The sequence below is a fragment of the Chenopodium album genome, chromosome 23, assembly GCF_948465745.1.
Source record: "Chenopodium album chromosome 23, dcCheAlbu1.1, whole genome shotgun sequence".
NCBI lineage: Eukaryota > Viridiplantae > Streptophyta > Magnoliopsida > Caryophyllales > Amaranthaceae > Chenopodium > Chenopodium album.
Genome location: NC_137856.1, coordinates 26,889,987 through 26,910,012, shown reverse-complemented (window position 1 = coordinate 26,910,012; position 20,026 = coordinate 26,889,987). Strand labels below are relative to the sequence as shown.

Sequence of the window (20,026 nt, the reverse complement as noted above, 5' to 3'; positions counted from 1 at the left end):
CATGGAGGATTGATTCTTTTGATACGCGTTTGGTTTCAGTATTTAATTGATAACTTCTAACTTATTTGATAATTAAAAATTGTCATTGGGCTGTTGAATTGATAAATAAAATGTTAAACTGATAATTTGTTTCCGTTAATTTTAGAGATGACCGTTAAGCATCCTATATTCCTATGTAGTCGAAAAAGCTAAGGTTCACCCGTTATTTAAAGGTGGTCTTAGAGCTCACATATCCCACCAACTGAAAAAAGAATATTACATTATACTTATTAGCTTCATCCTTTCTCTGCTTTGTCTACTTGAAAACTTTACTGTAATATGGATGTGGCAACTGCACTCACTGTTGCTCAGACACTGTTTGCGACATTACAGTGTGCGGAAGTTCGAAAGCTATGCTCCATCTGTAATTATGAATCTGAGCTTCAGAAGTTGATCGATACAGTCAAAACCATCAACAAGTTCCTCCAGGATGCTGACGCCAAGTGCCAGGAGCTCACAAGTGAAGGCCAATACTGGGTTGAGAACCTCAAGGATGCTGTGTATGATGCTGATGATTTGATGGATGAATTCAATACCATTGCTCACCAGCTGAAAAGAATGCCTGGTGGTAAGGTTCTTAAGAAGGTACGCCGTTTTTTCTCTTCTAATAACCAACTCATATTTGCTGTTAATATGTCAAGAGAGATTAAGAAGCTTAGGGAGAAGTTGGGTAGCTTGGCTAGAAACCATAGTGAATTTGGGTTTAGTGAGCTGTATAAGCCTGTTAAGAGTAGAGAGGAAACCTGTTCTTATGTGTATGAACAGGATATTATTGGGAGGGATGCTGACAAGAAGGCCATTGTGGATTTGTTGTTACAAGATGACTCGGAGATAAATATTTCTTTTGTTACTATTGTGGGGATTGGGGGGTTGGGAAAAACTGCTCTTGCCCAACTTGTATTTAATGATCATAGGATCAAAGAGGCATTTCAAGAAAATATGTATTGGCTTTGTGTGTCTGAAAATTTTAGCATGAAAGATATTCTAGGTAAGATGATTAGTAATAAGGAGCTTGAATTTGAGGATCTGCAGAGAAAAGTTAGAAATCAGATAGAAGGAAAAAGGTACTTGCTTGTTTTAGATGATGTATGGTCCGAGAACGGGAGAAAATGGGATGAGTTGAAAAACTTCTTGATTTTAGGTGGAACTGGAACTAGGATCTTAGTGACTAGCCGCTCGACAAAGGTTGCAGGAGCGATTGGAAACTATCCGATACATGAGTTAGCAGGTCTGTCAGTTGAGGATTCTTGGGCATTGTTCCAGAAAATATCACTTGGACAAAGAGAAGACGAAGCTGTCAACAATCTTGTTCAGATCGGAAAACATATTGTGAAAAAATGTGCCAATGTGCCTCTCTCCATAAGGGTGATAGCCAGTTTGCTGCGTAATCAAGATATAGCTACTTGGCAGTCATTGAAAGGTATTGATTTGGCTAGTGTTTGTGATGGTGAGGGCGGCATAATGCCAACATTGATGTTTAGCTATTATCATCTTGCTACTGAGTTGAAAAGTTGTTTTAGCTTTTGCTCACTCTTCCCTGAAGACTATAAAATAAAAAAAAATAAGTTAATTAGGATCTGGATGGCATTAGGATATCTTGTTCCAAGTGCTAAAACTGAGAGCATGGAAGATGTTGGTGAGAGATATATATCAATTTTATTGCATAGATGTTTTTTCCAAGACATTATAAGGGATAAGTTTGGTAAAGTTAAATCATTTAAAATGCATGATCTCATACATGAACTTGCTAGAAATGTAGCCGCAAAAGAGTTCTCAACAACTTGTACAAGTGATTTAGAAGGCAAAGTTCGTCATCGATTTATTGTTAGTAATGAAGGACTGACCACCTGGTTTAGGTCAAGTAATTGTCCAATTGATAAATTGCGTACCTGTTTGATCAATCCAGTATGTTGGGATCGTGAGGTGGATGCTGTTATTTCAAACTGTAAGCGATTAAGGGTGTTGGACTTCAGCCGTTGTCGCTCTAAAACATTACCAGATTTCCTGGGTAAATTATTACACTTAAGGTATCTTGATCTCTCAGGAAGTATTTTATTGGAAATGCTCCCTAAATCGATCACCAAGCTTCACAATCTTCAAGCTTTAAGATTGTTTAATTGCTGGAAACTAAAGGAATTGCCTGAGAACACAAGCAGACTAGTAAATCTTAGAGTGTTGGATATAAATCGATGTATGAGCTTGAATCATATGCCTGCAGGGATGGGTCAATTAACTAGTCTTCACACACTACCGATGTTTATAGTGTGTGGCGATGATGAAGATGAAAAAGGTAAGCTCATGGACTTACTAGCTCTTATCAATAACCTCAGAGGTTATCTCAACGTTAAACATTATGCTAATAGCCTTAAAACAAAAATATTTGATAGTATGGAAGTCCAACTAGCATCCTTACGGTTAGATTGTAAACTTGAGTCTTATTACAAGGAAGGTCAAGAGACACTGCTGGAAAACATGTTTTTTAATTACCAATTTCACGAAATGAAGGTGAAGAACTATGCGGGTACCAAATTGCCAAGTTGGGCTTCAGGACTTGTGAGTGTTGAGTTGACAAGTTGTGATGAGTTGCAATATCTTCCATCATCACTGAGTCAACTTTGTCATCTCAAATATCTTAAATTTAGATGTTTGAAGAATGTAGAGTACATAGAGAGTGATGCACCATCTGCAGCGGCGAAATTCTTCCCGTCTCTTGAGTATTTAGAGCTATTTCAAATGCCAAAGTTAGAGGGATGGTGGAGGGAAATAAGATGGATGGAGAAAGAGGCTTTTTGCATTCCGTCATTTCCTCAACTTCGTGGTTTGGAAATTGATGAGTGCAAGGGATTGATGTACTTTCCTCCATGTCCTCTGGTAAAAGAACTGTATCTTTACAATGTCGATGAAGCACTGACATTTTGTACGAAAGGGGGTGACGTTCAAAGCAATCCATTCTCTTTGGAGTTGTTGTGCATAGATAATTCATGCATTTTCAATTCCCTAGGTATGGAGTTTGTGGGAAGCAATGTTAGTATCGAATTATATAGCATAGAGAAATTGGGACAAATTAAGGAGGGATTTCAAAGCTGTGCCTCTTCTCTTCATCACCTCTGCCTTAGTAGTTGCAGGGGAATGGAGAATCTGGGAATAGAGCATCTCACCAACCTGAATTCCCTCAAATTAGAAGACAATATAGAAGGGATACCATGGGAATCTCTTGGCTCTCTTTCATCATTGGAAATTATCAATTTCAAAGCCGGAATTCTACCAACAGGGATTCGATACTTGACCTCCCTTCAATCCCTCATTCTTGATAGATGCGACTTCTTGGGGGAATGCATCTACTCCCTTAAATCTCTAAAACTTGTTGAAATTTATTCCTGCTACAAACTAGAATCATTGCCGGAAGAAATGCGAAATGCGTCAACTCACCTCCCTTGCTACACTTATAATAGAAGATTGCCCTGAACTGAAATCACTGCCCGAAGCAATAAGACACCTCACCTCTCTCACTACGATTGATATAATAAAGCCCAGTCCTGAGCTCAAGGATAGATGCCGGAAACCAGATGGGGAAGATTGGTCCAAAATATGCCACATTTCTCAAATATCTTTTTCAGATTAATCAGGTCTGCCATCTGATCATCAACATACTACTCAAAGAGTCAAGGTAACATAGATTAGTACTTCATTCAGGTCTTCTTTTTTAAGAAAGAAAAAATTATAAGTGATTCTCTGACAGGTTAATGCAGATTTCAATTCTATTCTGAGTCTGAAACGGAGCTTCTTTATATGGATGTCATAACATCTGGTCAAACCTGAGTTAATTGCTACACTTCCATCTGCTTATACAATCTTCAACAAGGCAGTTGGATCCTTACCATTACAGTTTTATGAGAGAGGCTTGTAAACCAAACATGAGGTAAAGTCATTCACTGAGTCCTAACATAGAGAACTTTCTGGATATTGTTGTTCAATCTTATGTTAAAATACATGTTGTCGTTCCTAATTAATGTAAATAGCTTACTGTCGATCAGTGTGTAATTTTTAATGCCCTTGTGATCCATACGAGGGGCAGGAATAAACAATTAAACAGTAATCCGAGTTATTTGAATTATGTAGTGCTTTGTTTCCACTTTCCAGTGCCTGGTAATCTGTTGCTTTATAATTCTCAAGAAAGGGAAGAATAAAGGAAGAAAAATAGAGAGGGAATATTGAGCTAAAAACATCTGTCCTTTTTGTTTCAAAATACAAGTATTATGATTCCTTGTAATTTTTCAGAGAAATTTCCTAGCTAGGTAGCACTGAATGTTGCTAAATACGTGGTATAAATCTAACTAGGGGCATAATTTTATTTATTTTAAATTTACCACAAAAAAAAAAAGGGCATTAAATGATTGAGCTTTAACTCTTTAAGAGATTGTTTGATCTTTGAATTTGACGGGATTCCATTGCAGTTTATTATTTATATGCACCACAATAAGTTCCTATTATATGCATGTTTTTTTTAACTCTGTTGACTGTTGTATGATCAGAGACTATAAGTACGTAGTAATGTAGTATATTAATTTTGTGGTCCTTTGCAGGAACATTCTCTTGCAATGGTTTATTGATGCAACAGAGACTTCATATGTTGCAAAAATGACAATTTTGCGGCCAGTTGTACAGTGATTAAAATTTTGCTAGATAAGGCATTTCTCTGATCACTTGCAAGTTGGTCATGTTGCAAATGTGAGACTGTTGAACAACTGCAATTTAGCAATGCATTCTTGACATAGAATGGTTGTGCCCGTTCCCATTGCAAACGGGTTGTGTGGTTGAGCTGTTCGTTGTGCTGTGCACCTGTGCGATGCTACTGCATTCATATGATGAAAAAATGACTGAATGATGTTCACATACCTAAATTTTGGTGGTGATTGGTAAAGGTTTATGTGGTTGTAATGGTATTGTTATGTGTTGAACATGTGGACTTGCTCTTGCATTGAACTTGCCTGCTGATACCATCAGATTAAGTAGAGATTTAAGTTCTTATGATTCTGAGCCTCCTATTTCAGTATTGATCAAGTTAGTATTCTATGTCTAATTGATCTTCTATGTATTTATTCAATACTTTGACAACTAAACACTTTGTTTGTACTATATTAAACCTTAATTAAGAAACTATGCAGTGTTCTAATTGAATCAGGTCTTTGATATAATTGCAACATAATGTTTCTGTAAAGGCTCACAAACATTATGTTGAATCAGGTATTTGATACAGGCTTGTTTGACCCGAACATACCTGATACCCGAAATCGACCCAAACAAACCGGATACCCGAAATGTTCTGAACTAAAATTACTTTATAATTGAACTTAAAATGTCTTGTACAAAAAGAAATTCAAATTGTTCATCTTTAATCATAGATTAGCTAATAATTGAATTTGTAGTGGTTGTTATAACAATAACAAAATATATACTGCTTAAAAATTTATTGATTTGAGCTTGATTCACAAATGAAACAACCCAAATATGACCCGACCAGATTTTGACTTGACCCGAATATTACACGAACATACACGACCCGAAATGGACCCGACCCGGACAGGAACTGATGACTGACCCGAAGTTGACCCAAAACTCAAATCGACCCGACCCGACCTACACCTGAAATGACTCGACCGGAATGATCCATTTCCCAGGTCTAAGAAACTACATCTTGCAAAATAGTGAACTCTTCTTTCTTTCTCTTCCATTCCTCTCTCAAAAATTCGATTCACTGAGAATTTTGTAGGGTTTATTTGATAAGCTATAAAAGAATGGAAGAAAAACTTTAGCTGACATGGGAGGTAGTATAAATGAACTTGTATTTCCCCCATTATTGAGGTGCAAGTGTGCAACCAAACAAGCCTTAATAATAATAATAATAAAATATTGCTGGTAGGGATATATTATTTATTCCCTCCGTTTTAAAATACTTGCTCTATTTCTACATGTGCGGAGTTTTAGGAGGAATTAGAGAATATGATAATACATGGAGGTAGTGGGGTAAGAGAAAGAATAAAAACTTGTAAAAAGCAAAAAGTAGTGAAGAGGATTGGAGGAGAGAAAATATGTGGTGGGTCCAATAGGTGAGAGAAATTAGTTAAATATTGTAAAAAACTTTCCAAATGAGGAAATGAAGCAAGTATTTACAAACGGCCAAAAAAGGAAAGTGGGGCAAGTATTTAAAAACAGAGGGAGTAGTTGATAATAGGAGTGTAGCGATTATTACAAAACGGAAAGAGTAAATAATTCATATTTCATAACATTAGATTCAAGGAAAATTTGAAAAATACCATTAACAATTATACTCCCCCCGTTCTTTCTTTAGAGCTACTTTGCTCTGCTGAAATTTGCTCTGCTCTGCTTCAATCTGCTCTGCCCTGCTCTGCTTCAATCTGCTCTACTCTGTTCTGCTCTGCTGAAATCTGCTTTGCTCTGCTCTGCTCTGCCCAAAAGCTCAAAAGAACAGGGCCTTGACAATTGCACTATTCACATACCATGGCTGACTTAATTTTTTCACCTCTTAAAAATAAATAAATGTTATTATATAGTACATCATTAGATTTGTCATAATGTCTAGTTTCATAATATATATTGTTACAATTTTTACTAATACATGATTAAAGATATTAATGGTCAAAGTAGTGTATTGACAAATGTACCGGTCGAACTAATGCATATAAAAGAAAAAAACAGAGGGAGTACTTACTTTTTACATAACCAACAATATTTATATATTTTGTTTTGTGTCTTTTTTTTCTTTTTTTTTTAAACAAATTTTTTTTTTACCACCAAGTATTCTTAAAAAGCTTTAAAAATTACCACCTTTTTAACCAATGACGTCATAGTGTATCTAACTTTTTAATTTCCCTCCTTTTCCTTTTCACTTCTTTCTATTCACACCTCTATTTTCACCTTTTAATAATATTTTATGAAATCGGTGTTGCATTATTATTTTGCATGAGTAAAAATGGTGAATTAAAACCCTGGTTGCCGCACTAATCGTAATTTTTTTACAAATTAAGTAGAGAAAGGGAAGAAGAGGGAAATCAAAGGTGAGAATCGAAAGAAGAGAAGGGAATGAAAGAGGGAAATTGAAAAGTGGGGCCACTATGATGTTAATATAGAGGAGTTGGGAAAATATGTGGTAATTTTTAAGGTTTTGAACAATTATTGATGGTAAAGTAAAGGTAAAGGTAAAAAAAAAATGTATAGGTCAAAAAAAGTTAAAATAAAATAAAATAAAATAAAATAAAAAAATAATAAAAAACACTGTTGGTGGTTATGTAAAAAATGATTATAATTGTTGGTGGTATTTTTCAAATTTTCTTAGATTCAATAAATGCAATTCTACAGTCTATTTGATTATTCTCAGCTTGGTGTTTTTTTTAGTATCCCAATCATTGCAGGATTGCTATTTAGGATCAACTTTAGTTTATCGCAAAATACCACTACTCTTAATCAACCTTTACAGACAAACTGCTACTCACCCATTCATTAGTTACTGTTAACGGAAAAAATGAGGTAAATTCCAAAAGCAATGCTTGCAAATCGCAATAGATCAATTATGTCTGAACTTTTTGACCCGACCCATAACTTTACAAGTCAAGGTCTTCTGTGCTGCCTTTATTTTACAATAAATTAATTGGACTCTAGTGACCATTACTGTTTTTTTTTTTTTTTTTTTTCGTTACAAATTTTATTCAAAAACTCGTTGGGGTGACCTAATTATTGGGTTGGTCTAGACAAAACATTAATAGCGTGTTGAGCAGAGGTGTTCATTATTCGGATTAAAACTAGAATTCAATTCAATCAACATAAATTATTGAATTTTAAATCAGATAAATAAGATCAATTGAAATTTTTCGTAGATTTGAATTTGTTTTTAATTGGAACCAAAATAACATAGATATGAATGAGTGTAATTATAATTTATAAATACAGATTGTTTTATTGTAGTCTAGAGCTCAAGGCCAGCTTAAATTGTGAGGTTTTTTCCATTCAAAAATAAATAAATAAATTGTACGGATTTTACAGATTTGTATTATTTTATGGGCTTGGAGTTATTTTATTTTTGTAATTGAATTTTTTTTAATAATCGTATTAGATAAATCACGGGCTAATAAGAGGCATCGAAACGACTTTATCAGTATATTAGTAGAAATTGGTAAAAGTTGATATTTTAAAAGTACAAGATTGAATGAATCTAACAAGATTTCACTTTTTTTTAATCTTATACTCCCACGTTTCATAATGTTAGTCCGTATGGAATCAATTATATAAAATAAGAAAAGAATAATATTTAGAATCTAACATTAAAGTGCAAAAACAATTCATAATTAATTTACCTTATTTAATTTTGTTTTAGGAAAGCATAAGTCATAATTGTATAATTCAAGGTAGTGATTTCCTTAGAGTCATCTCATTTATCTACAACCAATTAATTCCAATAAAAAATTAAGTTAAAAATAGAACACATTCAATATGGGTACATCTTTTTAAAACGCTCAAAATAGTATACGGGATTAACATTATAAAACGGAGGGAGTACTTACTAAATGTTGTCTTATTTTTACATGTTATAAATTATTTCGTAGTAAACTACCCCATTTAAAAACTATGTTTCTCCACTTAAAATCATTACTAATTTTATTTTATTACGAAGTATTTCTTTCATCTCAAATCCCTTATGTTTCAGTAAAATTTATCCATCTTTTGTTTCTTATTTTTATTAGTACCTAACTTACATCTTTCTAAATTAAATTTAATTGATATGCCTTATTTATTTATTTATTTATTTATTTTTGACGGGAATTGATATGCCTAAAATTATTGATGCTCAATGTGTACATTTTTTTTAAAGGAAAGTTTTGTAATTTTGTCAAGCTAAGTTTTACGCAGAAATATTATATTACGACTTTGCTACTTGATAAACAAATGTTGTTTTCTTAGCTTATTTATAACAATATATAAACCTACGCAAGCACAAGGAAGTACGGAGTATTGATTTTTCTTTTAAACACAAGTAGAGACTAGAGAGTATCGATGATCATGGATTATCATTAAAGAAAAATACTCGCCATGTTTTCATTGGACCGAGAAATAATACTAGCACCGTTTCTTATTTTTTGCAACTTTAGCTAAAAATGGATGTTAGCTACACATTATTTGCAACTAATATTTTATTTTCTTTTTAGGTTGTCATTTTTTTTTTATCTCGCTCCTTAGTAAACAAAATAGAAAAACTATAGAGAATTTCTTATATGACGGAAAGTTAGAGATAATTTCTTTACGAAGGAAAGTTAAAGTGAAATTTGTAAGTGGTATTAGTGGAAAATGGGTAGAAGTTTCCTCCCCCGGTCTGCGATCACGCTCTAAATAGGATCACCCATGTTAATATATTTAGAGTAGATAGTCATTAGCAAAGCTCACAATTACAACTCTAACCAAAACAAAACTTCTTACCTTGAAACTTCATTCACTATTATTACCTCAACATTTAGCTTCACGATGGACGTGGCCACGGCACTGAGTGTTGCTCAGACACTGTTTGCAACACTGCAGTGTGCGGAAGTGCGGAAGCTATGCTCTGTCTTTAACTATGAATCGGAGCTTGAGAAGTTACTCAAAACTGTTGAAACCATCAACAGTTTCCTCCTCGATGCCGACTCTAAGTGCCAGGAGCTCACACATGAAGGCAAATGCTGGGTTCAGAACTTGAAAGACGCTGTGTACGATGCTGATGATCTGTTTGATGAATATAGAACCATTGCTCAGCAGCTGAATGGTATGCCCGGTGGTAAGCTCTCTAAGAAGGTACGCCGTTTCTTCTCCTCTAAGAACCCGCTCTTATTTGCTTATAAAACGTCTGTTGAGGTAAAAAAGCTTAGGGAGGAGTTGGATAGCTTATCAACAAATCATAGGAATTTTGGGTTTAGTGAGCTGTATAAGCCTGTCAAGAGTAGAGTGGAAACATGTTCTTATGTGTATGAGCAGGATATTATTGGGAGAGAAGCTGACAAGAAGGCCATTGTGGATTTGTTGGTAAAAGATGACTCAGAGAAAAATATATCTTTTGTGACTATTGTGGGGATTGGAGGGTTGGGGAAAACCGCTCTTGCCAAACTTGTGTTTAGTGATCTTAGAATTAAAGAAGCATTTGAAGAAAACATGTACTGGGTTTGTGTATCTGAAAATTTTGACATGAAACAAATTTTAGATAAGATGGTTAGAAAGAAGGATCTTGATTTAGAGGATCTGCAGAGATACGTTCGAAATGAGATAGAAGGTAAAAGGTATTTTCTTGTTTTAGATGATGTGTGGTGTGAGGAAGGTATAAAATGGGATGATTTGAGAGGCTTCTTGAATTTAGGTGGAAAGGGAAGTAGAATCTTGGTGACCAGTCGCAGCCAAAAGGTGGCAACAGCTATTGGAAACTATCCAATGCATAAGTTGCAAGGTCTTTCTGAAAAGGATTCTTGGGAATTGTTTAGAAAAATATCACTTGGAGATAGGGAAGATGAAGCCGTTGCTGGTTTTGATGAAATTGGCATTGATATTGTGAAAAAATGTGCCAATGTGCCTCTCTCCATAAGGGTGGTTGCAAGTTTGTTGCGTGGTCAAAATATAAGTGCTTGGCTGTCGTATAGAAGAATTGATTTGGCTAAAATGCGTGACGATGAGGATGACTTGATGCCAACATTGATGTTTAGCTACTACCATCTTGATCCCGCACTAAAAAGTTGTTTTAGCTTTTGCTCAGTCTTCCCTCAAGATCGTAGAATAGATAAAGAGGAGTTGATTAGTCTATGGTCAGCACATGGGTATCTTCTTCCAAGTTCACCTACAGATAATAGCATGGAAGATGTAGGTGAAAGATATTTTTCAATTTTATTGCATAGGTGTTTTTTCCACGACGTAAAGCAGCATGTCAGAAAGAACTTAAGTGTAGTTGAATCTGTCAAAATGCATGATCTGATGCATGACCTTGCTCGAAAGGTAGCTGGGAAGGAGTCCTCCACACATGAAGTTGAAGGCAAAGCTCGTCATCTATTTACTGATAGTAAAGAATGTCTGGCTAAGTGGTCAAGTTCAAGTAATTATACCAGTAAAACATTGCGTAGTTTGTTCTTGACGGTCAAAGGGATCAATGGTGAGGGGGATTGTTGCTCAATTATTTCAAAATGTAGTTGCTTAAGGGTATTGTCTATACATTATTCATTTTCCTTTAGATTACCAGACACACTAGGTATGTTGTTACACTTGAGGTACCTTGATCTGTCAAATAATTATAATTTAGAGATGCTCCCTAAATCGATCACCAAGCTTCACAATCTACAAACATTAAAGCTGGCTAATTGCGAGAAACTAAAGGAGTTGCCAGAGGACACAAGCAAACTAGTAAATCTTAGGGTGTTGGATATAAAGGGATGTGACAGGTTGACTCATATGCCAGTAGGGATGGGTAAATTAACATGTCTTCACACACTTACGATGTTTATTGTGTGTAGGGATGATGATGACCCGAAGCAAGATAAAAAAGGCAAGCTTATAGACTTGAAACCTCTTATCAATAACCTCAGGGGTGATGTTTGCTTTAGGCATTTAAACTCACGCGATGAATGTATGATTGTAGATCTTGATTCTTTGAAAATAAGGTATAAACTTGATTATTATCAAAAAGGCCAGAAGAAATTGTTGGAGATCTTGTTCTCTAACAGCCAATCTGTGGAGTTGATGATTCAGAGCTATAATGGTACCAAATTGCCAAGTTGGGCGTCAGGCCTTGTGAGTATCCACTTGATATCATGCCATAAATTGCAATATCTGCCATCATCAGTGAGTCAACTTTACCATCTCAAATATCTTAGCCTTGATGATATGGAGAGTATGGAGTACATAGAGAATGATGCACCATCGCCATCTGTGAAATTCTTCCCGTGTCTTGAGAAATTAAAGCTATTTGCGATGCCAAAATTAACGGAATGGTGGAGAGATATAGCATTATGTATGGAGAACAAAACTGCTTCCATTCCATCATTTCCTCGGCTCTGTAAGTTGCATATTAGGGATTGCAAGAGATTGGTATACATTCCTCCATGTCCACATGTGAAAAAACTGTATCTTGAGAAAGTCAATAAAGCATTGACATTTTGTAAGGAAGGAGGCGAAGTTGAAAGCAATCCAATCTATTTGAACGAGTTGAGAATAAAGAATTCATCATACGTTTTCATTTCCCTAATAAGGAAGTTTGTGGGAAGCGCTGTTAGTACCAAATTAAGTGATATAGAAAATTTGGGTACAATTAGGGAGGCATTTCAAAGTTGTGCCTCTTTTCTTCAAGACCTTGAACTTATAAATTGTAGGGGAATAGAGAATCTGGGAATAGAGCATCTCACCAACCTGAATTCCCTCGAGTTAGCACACAATATAGAAGGGATACCATGGAGATATCTTCACTCTCTTTCTTCCCTCAGTCTTGGTAGCTGCGATAGCTTGGAGGAGGTAGGGGAATGCGCCACCTCCCTTAAATCTCTGCGAAGTCTTTCTATTTGTTTCTGCAAAAAATTGAAATCATTGCCGGAAGAAATGTGCCACCTCACTTCCCTCACTTCACTTTGTATATTTTGTTGCCCTAAACTGAAATCACTGCCAGAAGCAATAAAACACCTCACCTCCCTCAATACGCTTACAATAATAGATCCCAGCCCTGAACTCAAGGAGAGATGCCACAAATCAGACGGGGAAGATTGGCTCAAAATATGCCATATCCCTAATATAAATGTGTACAATATCTATGATTGAATTCAAGGTATCATTTTATTTATTTATTTATTTATTTAACAATCTCTTTATCCACGACTTGTACTTGATGGTCCATACTCTATGCATAGGTACACTTTATATAATACTTCGTATTCTAATTGCCAAAATTGGAGTTTGTGTTTATGAAGTAATTCATGGCTGCCATAAATTCAAATCATTTCCAGAAAGTTCACTATATTAATTAGTACACTTGCTTTATATTCTATAAGATTACATCTCTATATGCTTTCTGATACATCAATTAACCTCGTTAATAATTTGCAGAAAAAAACTATGTTGGAAATGGTTATTTATTAATTGGCAGTAAAGAGATAAATTCTAGTGAAAAACTCTTGCTTTCTCACATATAAGCTGCTTTATCAATTTTCTTACTGCGACTGAGATTATACTGTAGGCATGTCCTTTTCTTGAAGCTCTAAAAAGGAGGTGTGCTTAAATGATCACAAATTTTAATAGTTGAAGCAAAAACCATGGAGATATGTTGGTATGTAATCCTTGTAACCCTCAAGAAAGGGGAGATATTGACTTGAAAAATCTATCCTCTCTTTTTTATCAATAGATAATTCCTTTCTTGTGATATTTCAGAGAGACTCCCTAGCTATTTGGTATTAAATGTCACTCAAATTTGAATCAGACAAGGGACGGTTTATACACTTGTTGACTGGGTAATGGACATTTCTACTCGAGTCTGAACAACGCTTCTTTACGGATGTCATACATAGACTTCTATAACACCTGTATCTGCTCTGTATAGTCTTAAACACGGCATCAACTAAGCAGACACAGTTTTGGGAGTAGGACTAGTGGCTCCAACATGGAGTAGGTCAGTCCTTCAGCTCTAATATACTGAACATTTTGGATATACATTTTGTTCGATCTGGTGCCATATTAGTAGTTTGGTACCATGCTTTGTTTGTTATAATATCTCTCAGACATAATATCTCACGAGTGCTTTGTTTGTTATACCATTTATGAGCAGGAATAGAAATGAACAGAATGCTGGGTTTTTAGTTTAACTATTGTCTTCCTCGAATAATATCTCATGGACGTCTTCATACTTGATTGATTGGCTAGCTGGTGGTATTGGTTGCAATTCATGCTCCAAAAGAGAAGATGTCGAAAGGTTATTAAATACATAGTTCATCGTCATTCATATTTAACTGTTTTAAGATTTGGTTTGCCTTGGAAATTAATCATGAGAACTGAGAAGAATACATGGCCATATGAAACTTGCATCACCATTAAACCGAATGTTTTAGATTTTCTGTCTGTAGGCAATGGTTAGGGCCGCATTAAAAAGTTGAAGTCACAGAAATTTTGACCAGCAAAGAGATAAAATATTCTAGTGAGAAACTCTTGCTTTTTCACACAAAACTGCTTCATCAAATTTGTCACTGCAAGTCTGCAACTGATGATTACATTGTATGCATGTCCTTTTCTTGTAGCTCCCTAAACGAAGATGTGCTTAGGTGATCATACATTTTGTTACTAATAAAAATCCTTGGGGATAGCGGTATGTAATTTTTTAACCCTAAAAATATCTTTCCTTTTTTTTTTTTTGTTTTTTTTTTTTTTTTTTGTGGATAACTCCTTTCTTGTGATATTTTTGAGAGACTCCCTAGCTAATTGGTGTTGAATGTTGCTTAATATTGAATCAGACAAGGGGCGGTATGTAGACTTGACTGGTTGTCTAGTTTGGTATCGGTCAAGTATATCTATTGGAATAGCGAGAAGATGGAACAGTCTGCAGGTATTCCCGTTGCAAAACTTATCGACAATAATCAATAGCTTTATATTTCAAGCCTGAAAGGATTATATTTCAAACTATAACACTGATTAAAACACGGAGGGAGTATATTAAGTTTCAACTCTGGATTGCTGATTAAATTACCTTTTGTCAGTATTATATTCAATTATTCATTCATTATGTTTTTCAAAAACTTGAGTCCTTTAATTTTTTTGTGTGATTAATCAAATAAGTAGTTGTACTATAGAGTAATATCTATTTGTATGAGTATCAAAATAATTTTTATTTTATTTTATTTTATTTTTTTTATTTTGGCAATTTATTTTAAAAAAAATAATAAATGAGAGTGAGGGATAGTTTAAGGGGTTAGAATTTCAGTGATCCTAGGATCGATTCGCTCATCAATCGCCCTTATGGGTTTCTTTTTCCTTCATTTAGTTTTTATCCCATCATATTTTTCTAATAAGGTTTTAACGAGGCATGTTTTCCTTCATTAAATTTTTATCCCATCATATTTTCTGTAATAAGATTTTAACTAGGCATGATTTTTTATAATGGACATCCAAAGGAAAGTGTTATGAAATATTATTATACCTTTTATTCCTATTAAAAAGCGTTCCTAATACAAGATATGTGCCACGTAACACCGTTCACATGTATTAGAAGTATGCCACATCAATGTAATATTGCCACATCAATGTAATATTGCCACATCATCCATTGTACTATAAACATGTTTCAATTGCAATAACAATGTTTATCACAAGGTTTGAACACAAGACCAATAACAAATGAATTAACATTCTTACCAACTTTGCTATCTTTTCATTATTCTTAATATCTATACTTAGTATTTAAAAACTATAACCAAGAAACTAAGAAAGACACATGTCCTCATCCATTCTATTACACTTCTCTAACCATAGTGCCACATGTCATCTTACACTATTAATTTTTTATGGCACCATTTTTTTTAATTCTTTCATTAAACTTATACTTAATCTTTCATACACATTTCATCTCTTCATCTTCATCTCTCCCCTTTAATTCAACCTTTTCCTATTCTCTCTTTAATTTTAGCCCTTTCACCTTTTATTTAAGCCTCTTTTTCAATTAAAGTTCCATAATTTTAATTTCTTTAATCATGTTTCCGATTACATATTATACCCTATAATGAGAAATTGATATTTCTTCACTTATCTCTCAAAACAATTTTATATGAATAACCCGTGCATTGCACGGGCCAGAAGGCTAGTTCAATTTTAGTACACTAAATACTTTAATTTGTACAAGACATCAATTTGAGAGCGTTTATTTAATTTCATTAGTTATTACCAAAACAACACCCTACATACTTCCTCTCTTACCTTCATACTTTTTCGCTGCTTATTGTTACCTAAAAAATTAGCTTGAAGATGGACGTGGCAACGGGACTGAGTGCTGCTCAGACACTATTAGCAACACTGGATTGTACGGAAGTGCAAAAGCTATGCTCCATCTTTGACTATGAATCTGAACTTGAGAAGCTATGCATTACTGTCAAAACCATCAATAATTTCCTCCTAAATGCCGACTCTAAGTGCCAGGAGCTCACCCATGAAGGCCGATGCTTGGTTGAGAACCTGAAAAATGCTATGTACGATGCTGATGATATGTTTGATAAATATAGAACCATTTCTCAGCAGCTGAATGGTATGCTCGGTGGTAAGCTCTTTAAGCAGGTACGCCGTTTCTTTTCACCTACTAAAAACCCGCTCATAATTGCTTATAAAACGTCTACTGAGGTTAAAAAGCTTAAGGAGGAGTTGGAGAAAATAGCAAAAGATCATAGAGATTTTGGGTTAGTGAGTTGTATAAGCCTGTCAAGGGTAGAGTTGAAACATGTTCTTATATTTATGAACATGTATTATTGGGAGAGATGATGATAAGGAGGCCATTGTGGATTTGTTGTTAAAAGATGACTCAGAGAAAACTATTTCTTTTGTGACTATTGTGGGGATTGGAGGGTTGGGGAAAACCGCTCTTCCAAACTTGTGTTTAGTGATCTTAGGATTAAAGAAGCATTTAAAGGAAATATGTATTGGGACTGTGTCTCTTTAAATTTTGACACGAAAGATATCCAGGTAAGATGATTAGTGATAGGGAGCTTGGATTCAAGGATGTGCAAAGAAAAGTTCGAAATCAAATAGAAGGGAAAAAGGTTTTTTCTTGTTTTGGATGATGTGTGGTATGAGGGAGGTATAAAATGGGATGAGTAGAGAGACTTCTTGAATTTAGGTGGAAAGGGAAGTAGAATCTTGGTGACCAGTCGCAGCCAAAAGGTGGCAACAGCTATTGGAAACTATCCAATCCACAATTGCAAGGTCTTTCTGAAAAGGATTCTTGGGAATTGTTTAGGAATATATCACTTGATAAGGAAGACGAAGCGGTTGCTGGTTTTGTTGAAATCGGCAGAGATATTGTGAAAAAATGTGCCAATGTGCCTCTCTCCATTAGGGTGGTTGCTAGTTTGTTGCGTGGTCAAGATATAAATGCTTGGCAGTCGTATAGAAGAATTAATCTAGCTAAAATGCGTGACGATGACGATGACTACTTGATGCCAACTTTGATGTTTAGCTACTACCATCTTGATCCCGCACTAAAAAGTTGTTTTAGTTTTTGCTTACTCTTCCCTCAGGATTATACAATACATTAAAAGGAGTTGGTATCTTACCTATTGATTAGAAATGTATATTTACAGAGTAGTTAGAGGCAATTCGCTAATATTGAACCTTTTCTATCATCTTTCTGTGATTAGTCTATGGTCAGCACATGGTTATCTTGTTTCGAGTGGTACAGATAATAGCATGGAAGATGTAGGTGAAAGACATTTTTCAATTTTATTGCAAAGGTGTTTTTTCCAAGATGTAAAGCAGGCAAGTTACATTGGTTTGTCATTTAAATCTCTTTCAGTCAAAATGCATGATCTAATGCATGAACTTGCTCGAAAGGTAGATGGAAAGGAGTCCTTGACACATGAAGTTGGGAAAGCTCGTCATCTGTTTATTAATAGTGAAGAATGTGTGGCTAACTTGTCAAGTTCAAGTAATTATACCTGTAAAACACTACGTACTTTATTTATCACGTTCAAAGAGTTCAGTGATGAGGGGAATTGTTGCTAAATTATTTCAAAATGTAATCATTTAAGGGTATTGTCTGTTCAATGTTCTTTTTCCTTAAGAACTTTGCCAGACACGCTAAGTAGGTTGTTATACTTGAGGTACCTTGATCTCTCAAATAATTATAATTTGGAGATGCTCCCTAAATCGATCACCAAGCTTCAAAATCTACAAACATTAAAGTTGGCTAATTGCAGGAAACTAAAGGAGTTGCCAGAGGACACAAACAGACTAGTAAATAATGTTAGGGTGTTGGATATACAATACTGTAACAGCTTAAATCATATGCCAGCAGGGATGGGTAAATTAACAATTCTTCACACACTAATTAACTTGGTTTCTAGTGTGTGACGATGATGACCCGAAGCAAGATAAAAAAAGGTAGGCTACCAGATTTGGAAGCTGTTATCAATAACCTCAGAGGTTATCTCAAAATTAGGCCTAAGAACCCACACAGGCTTTTTGATGAACGTGTGACAGTGGAACTGGATTCTTTGAATATAAGGAGGATGCCCCACTTTCTCACGGTGAGAAACAAATTTGTTTCTCATAGGGGCATTTTTGTGAATAAATCAACAACTTTTTCAACTTTATTCAACTATGGAGCCCACAATATTGAAAAAGTTGTTAATTTATTCACGAAAATGCCCCCATGAGAAACAAATTTCGTTTCTCACCATGAGAAACAGGGAATTTCCCGAATATAAGATATGATTTTAACTGTTATCAAAAAAGTTGTCAGAAGAAATTGATGGAGATCATATTCTCTAACACCAAATCTAGGAAGTTATTTATTAAGAAGTATAATGGTACAAAATTGCCAAGTTGGGCATCAGGGCTTGTGAGTATCAGGTTGTCAGATTGTAAGGAGTTGCTACATCTACCATCATCACTGAGTCAACTTTGCCATCCCAAATATCTTACCCTTGAGAATATGCAGAGTATGGAGTATATAAAGAGTGATACACCATCCCCATCAGCTTTATTCTTCCCGTGTCTTGAGAAGTTAACGCTATCTGGTATACCAAAATTAAACGGATGGTGGAGAGGTATAACAAGGATGGAGACGGAAACTGTTTTCATTCCATCATTTCCTCGGCTATGTTACATGTATATTGTAGATTGCAAGAGATTGACATACATTCCTCAATGTCCACATGGAAAAGAAATGTATCTTGAAGAAGTCAATGAAGCACTGACATCTTGTAAGAAAGGAGGCGGGGGTGAAAGCAATCCAATCTATTTGAACAAGCTGAGAGTAGATGATTCATGCGTTTTCAATTCTCTAATTAAGGAGTTTATGGGAGGTGTTGTTTCAGTCTGTATCAGATTGAGTGATATAGAAAATTTGGGTCTATTAGGGAGGGCTTTCAAAGCTGCGCCTCTTCTATACAGGAACTCTATCTTGAAAATTGTAGGGGAATAGAGAACCTGGGAATAGAGCGTTTCACCAACCTGAATTCCCTCACATTAGAACACAGTATAGAAGGGATACCATGGAATTCTCTTCACTCACTTTCTTCCCTCTGTCTTCATAGTTGCGACAACTTGGAGGAGCTAGGGGAATGTGACACCTCCCTTAAATCTCTGCAACTTCTTTCTTTCGGGGGCACCTCAGTTGCTCGTCTTGAGAAACAAGAAGAGTTTCTCTAGTGGCAATTGTGTAATAAAAACGCTTTGGGAATTGTAAAGAATTGGTATTTTAATCTAATAATTGCTGACTGTAAGTTCCACTGAACTTGGTGAAGTGGACCATTGTAGACGGCGTTAAATGGTGAAATAACGACGTTGTTCAACATTTGTCAAGATTATCGTTAAAATTGAAGTAACTCAAAATCTAAGATGTGCTTGATTCCAGATCTGAAGGTGGGCTTCCATTGCAACACCATTGGAGCTTCATCTTTCACCTCCACCGAAAACACCATCGCCATCACCTCCACCGACAACACCATCACTTTCCTCTTTCGTCACACCGACAACAACCATCGACACAACCTTCTTCCTCTATCATCTAAATCGTCTCCACCGACGACAACCACCATTTTGGCGGCGAACATAGGCGGCGAAATCAAATAAAAAACCCTATAAGAAAGGGTAAAATTTATGGCATGGTCAACCCAAAGGGTAAGGGTGACCGTCCTCCATTGAAGCTTCGCTGCCAAAGCTCGAATTCCTCCATTCAAACTCGAATGCCTCCATGAATGGCGGCTTCGCCGCCAGAATTTAACGAAAAACC

The 20,026-nt window shown here is 35.4% G+C and overlaps 3 protein-coding genes across 3 annotated transcripts; all 3 read left to right on the top strand.

Moving 5' to 3' along the window:
- The first annotated feature begins 318 nt into the window (after positions 1-318).
- LOC145607240 (putative disease resistance protein RGA3) lies at positions 319-3,504 on the top strand. The gene has a single exon (XM_081662961.1). It carries the CDS (start codon positions 319-321, stop codon positions 3,502-3,504), a length of 3,186 nt encoding a protein of 1,061 aa, XP_081519087.1.
- A 6,066-nt stretch (positions 3,505-9,570) lies between these two features.
- On the top strand, positions 9,571-12,864 carry LOC145607239 (disease resistance protein RGA2-like). The gene has a single exon (XM_081662960.1). It carries the CDS (start codon positions 9,571-9,573, stop codon positions 12,862-12,864), a length of 3,294 nt encoding a protein of 1,097 aa, XP_081519086.1.
- A 3,183-nt stretch (positions 12,865-16,047) lies between these two features.
- Positions 16,048-19,216, top strand: LOC145607238 (uncharacterized). The gene is made up of 4 exons (XM_081662959.1): positions 16,048-16,472; positions 17,030-17,242; positions 17,373-17,622; positions 18,533-19,216. Exons 1-4 carry the CDS (start codon positions 16,048-16,050, stop codon positions 19,214-19,216), a joined length of 1,572 nt encoding a protein of 523 aa, XP_081519085.1.
- Positions 19,217-20,026: the final 810 nt, after the last annotated feature.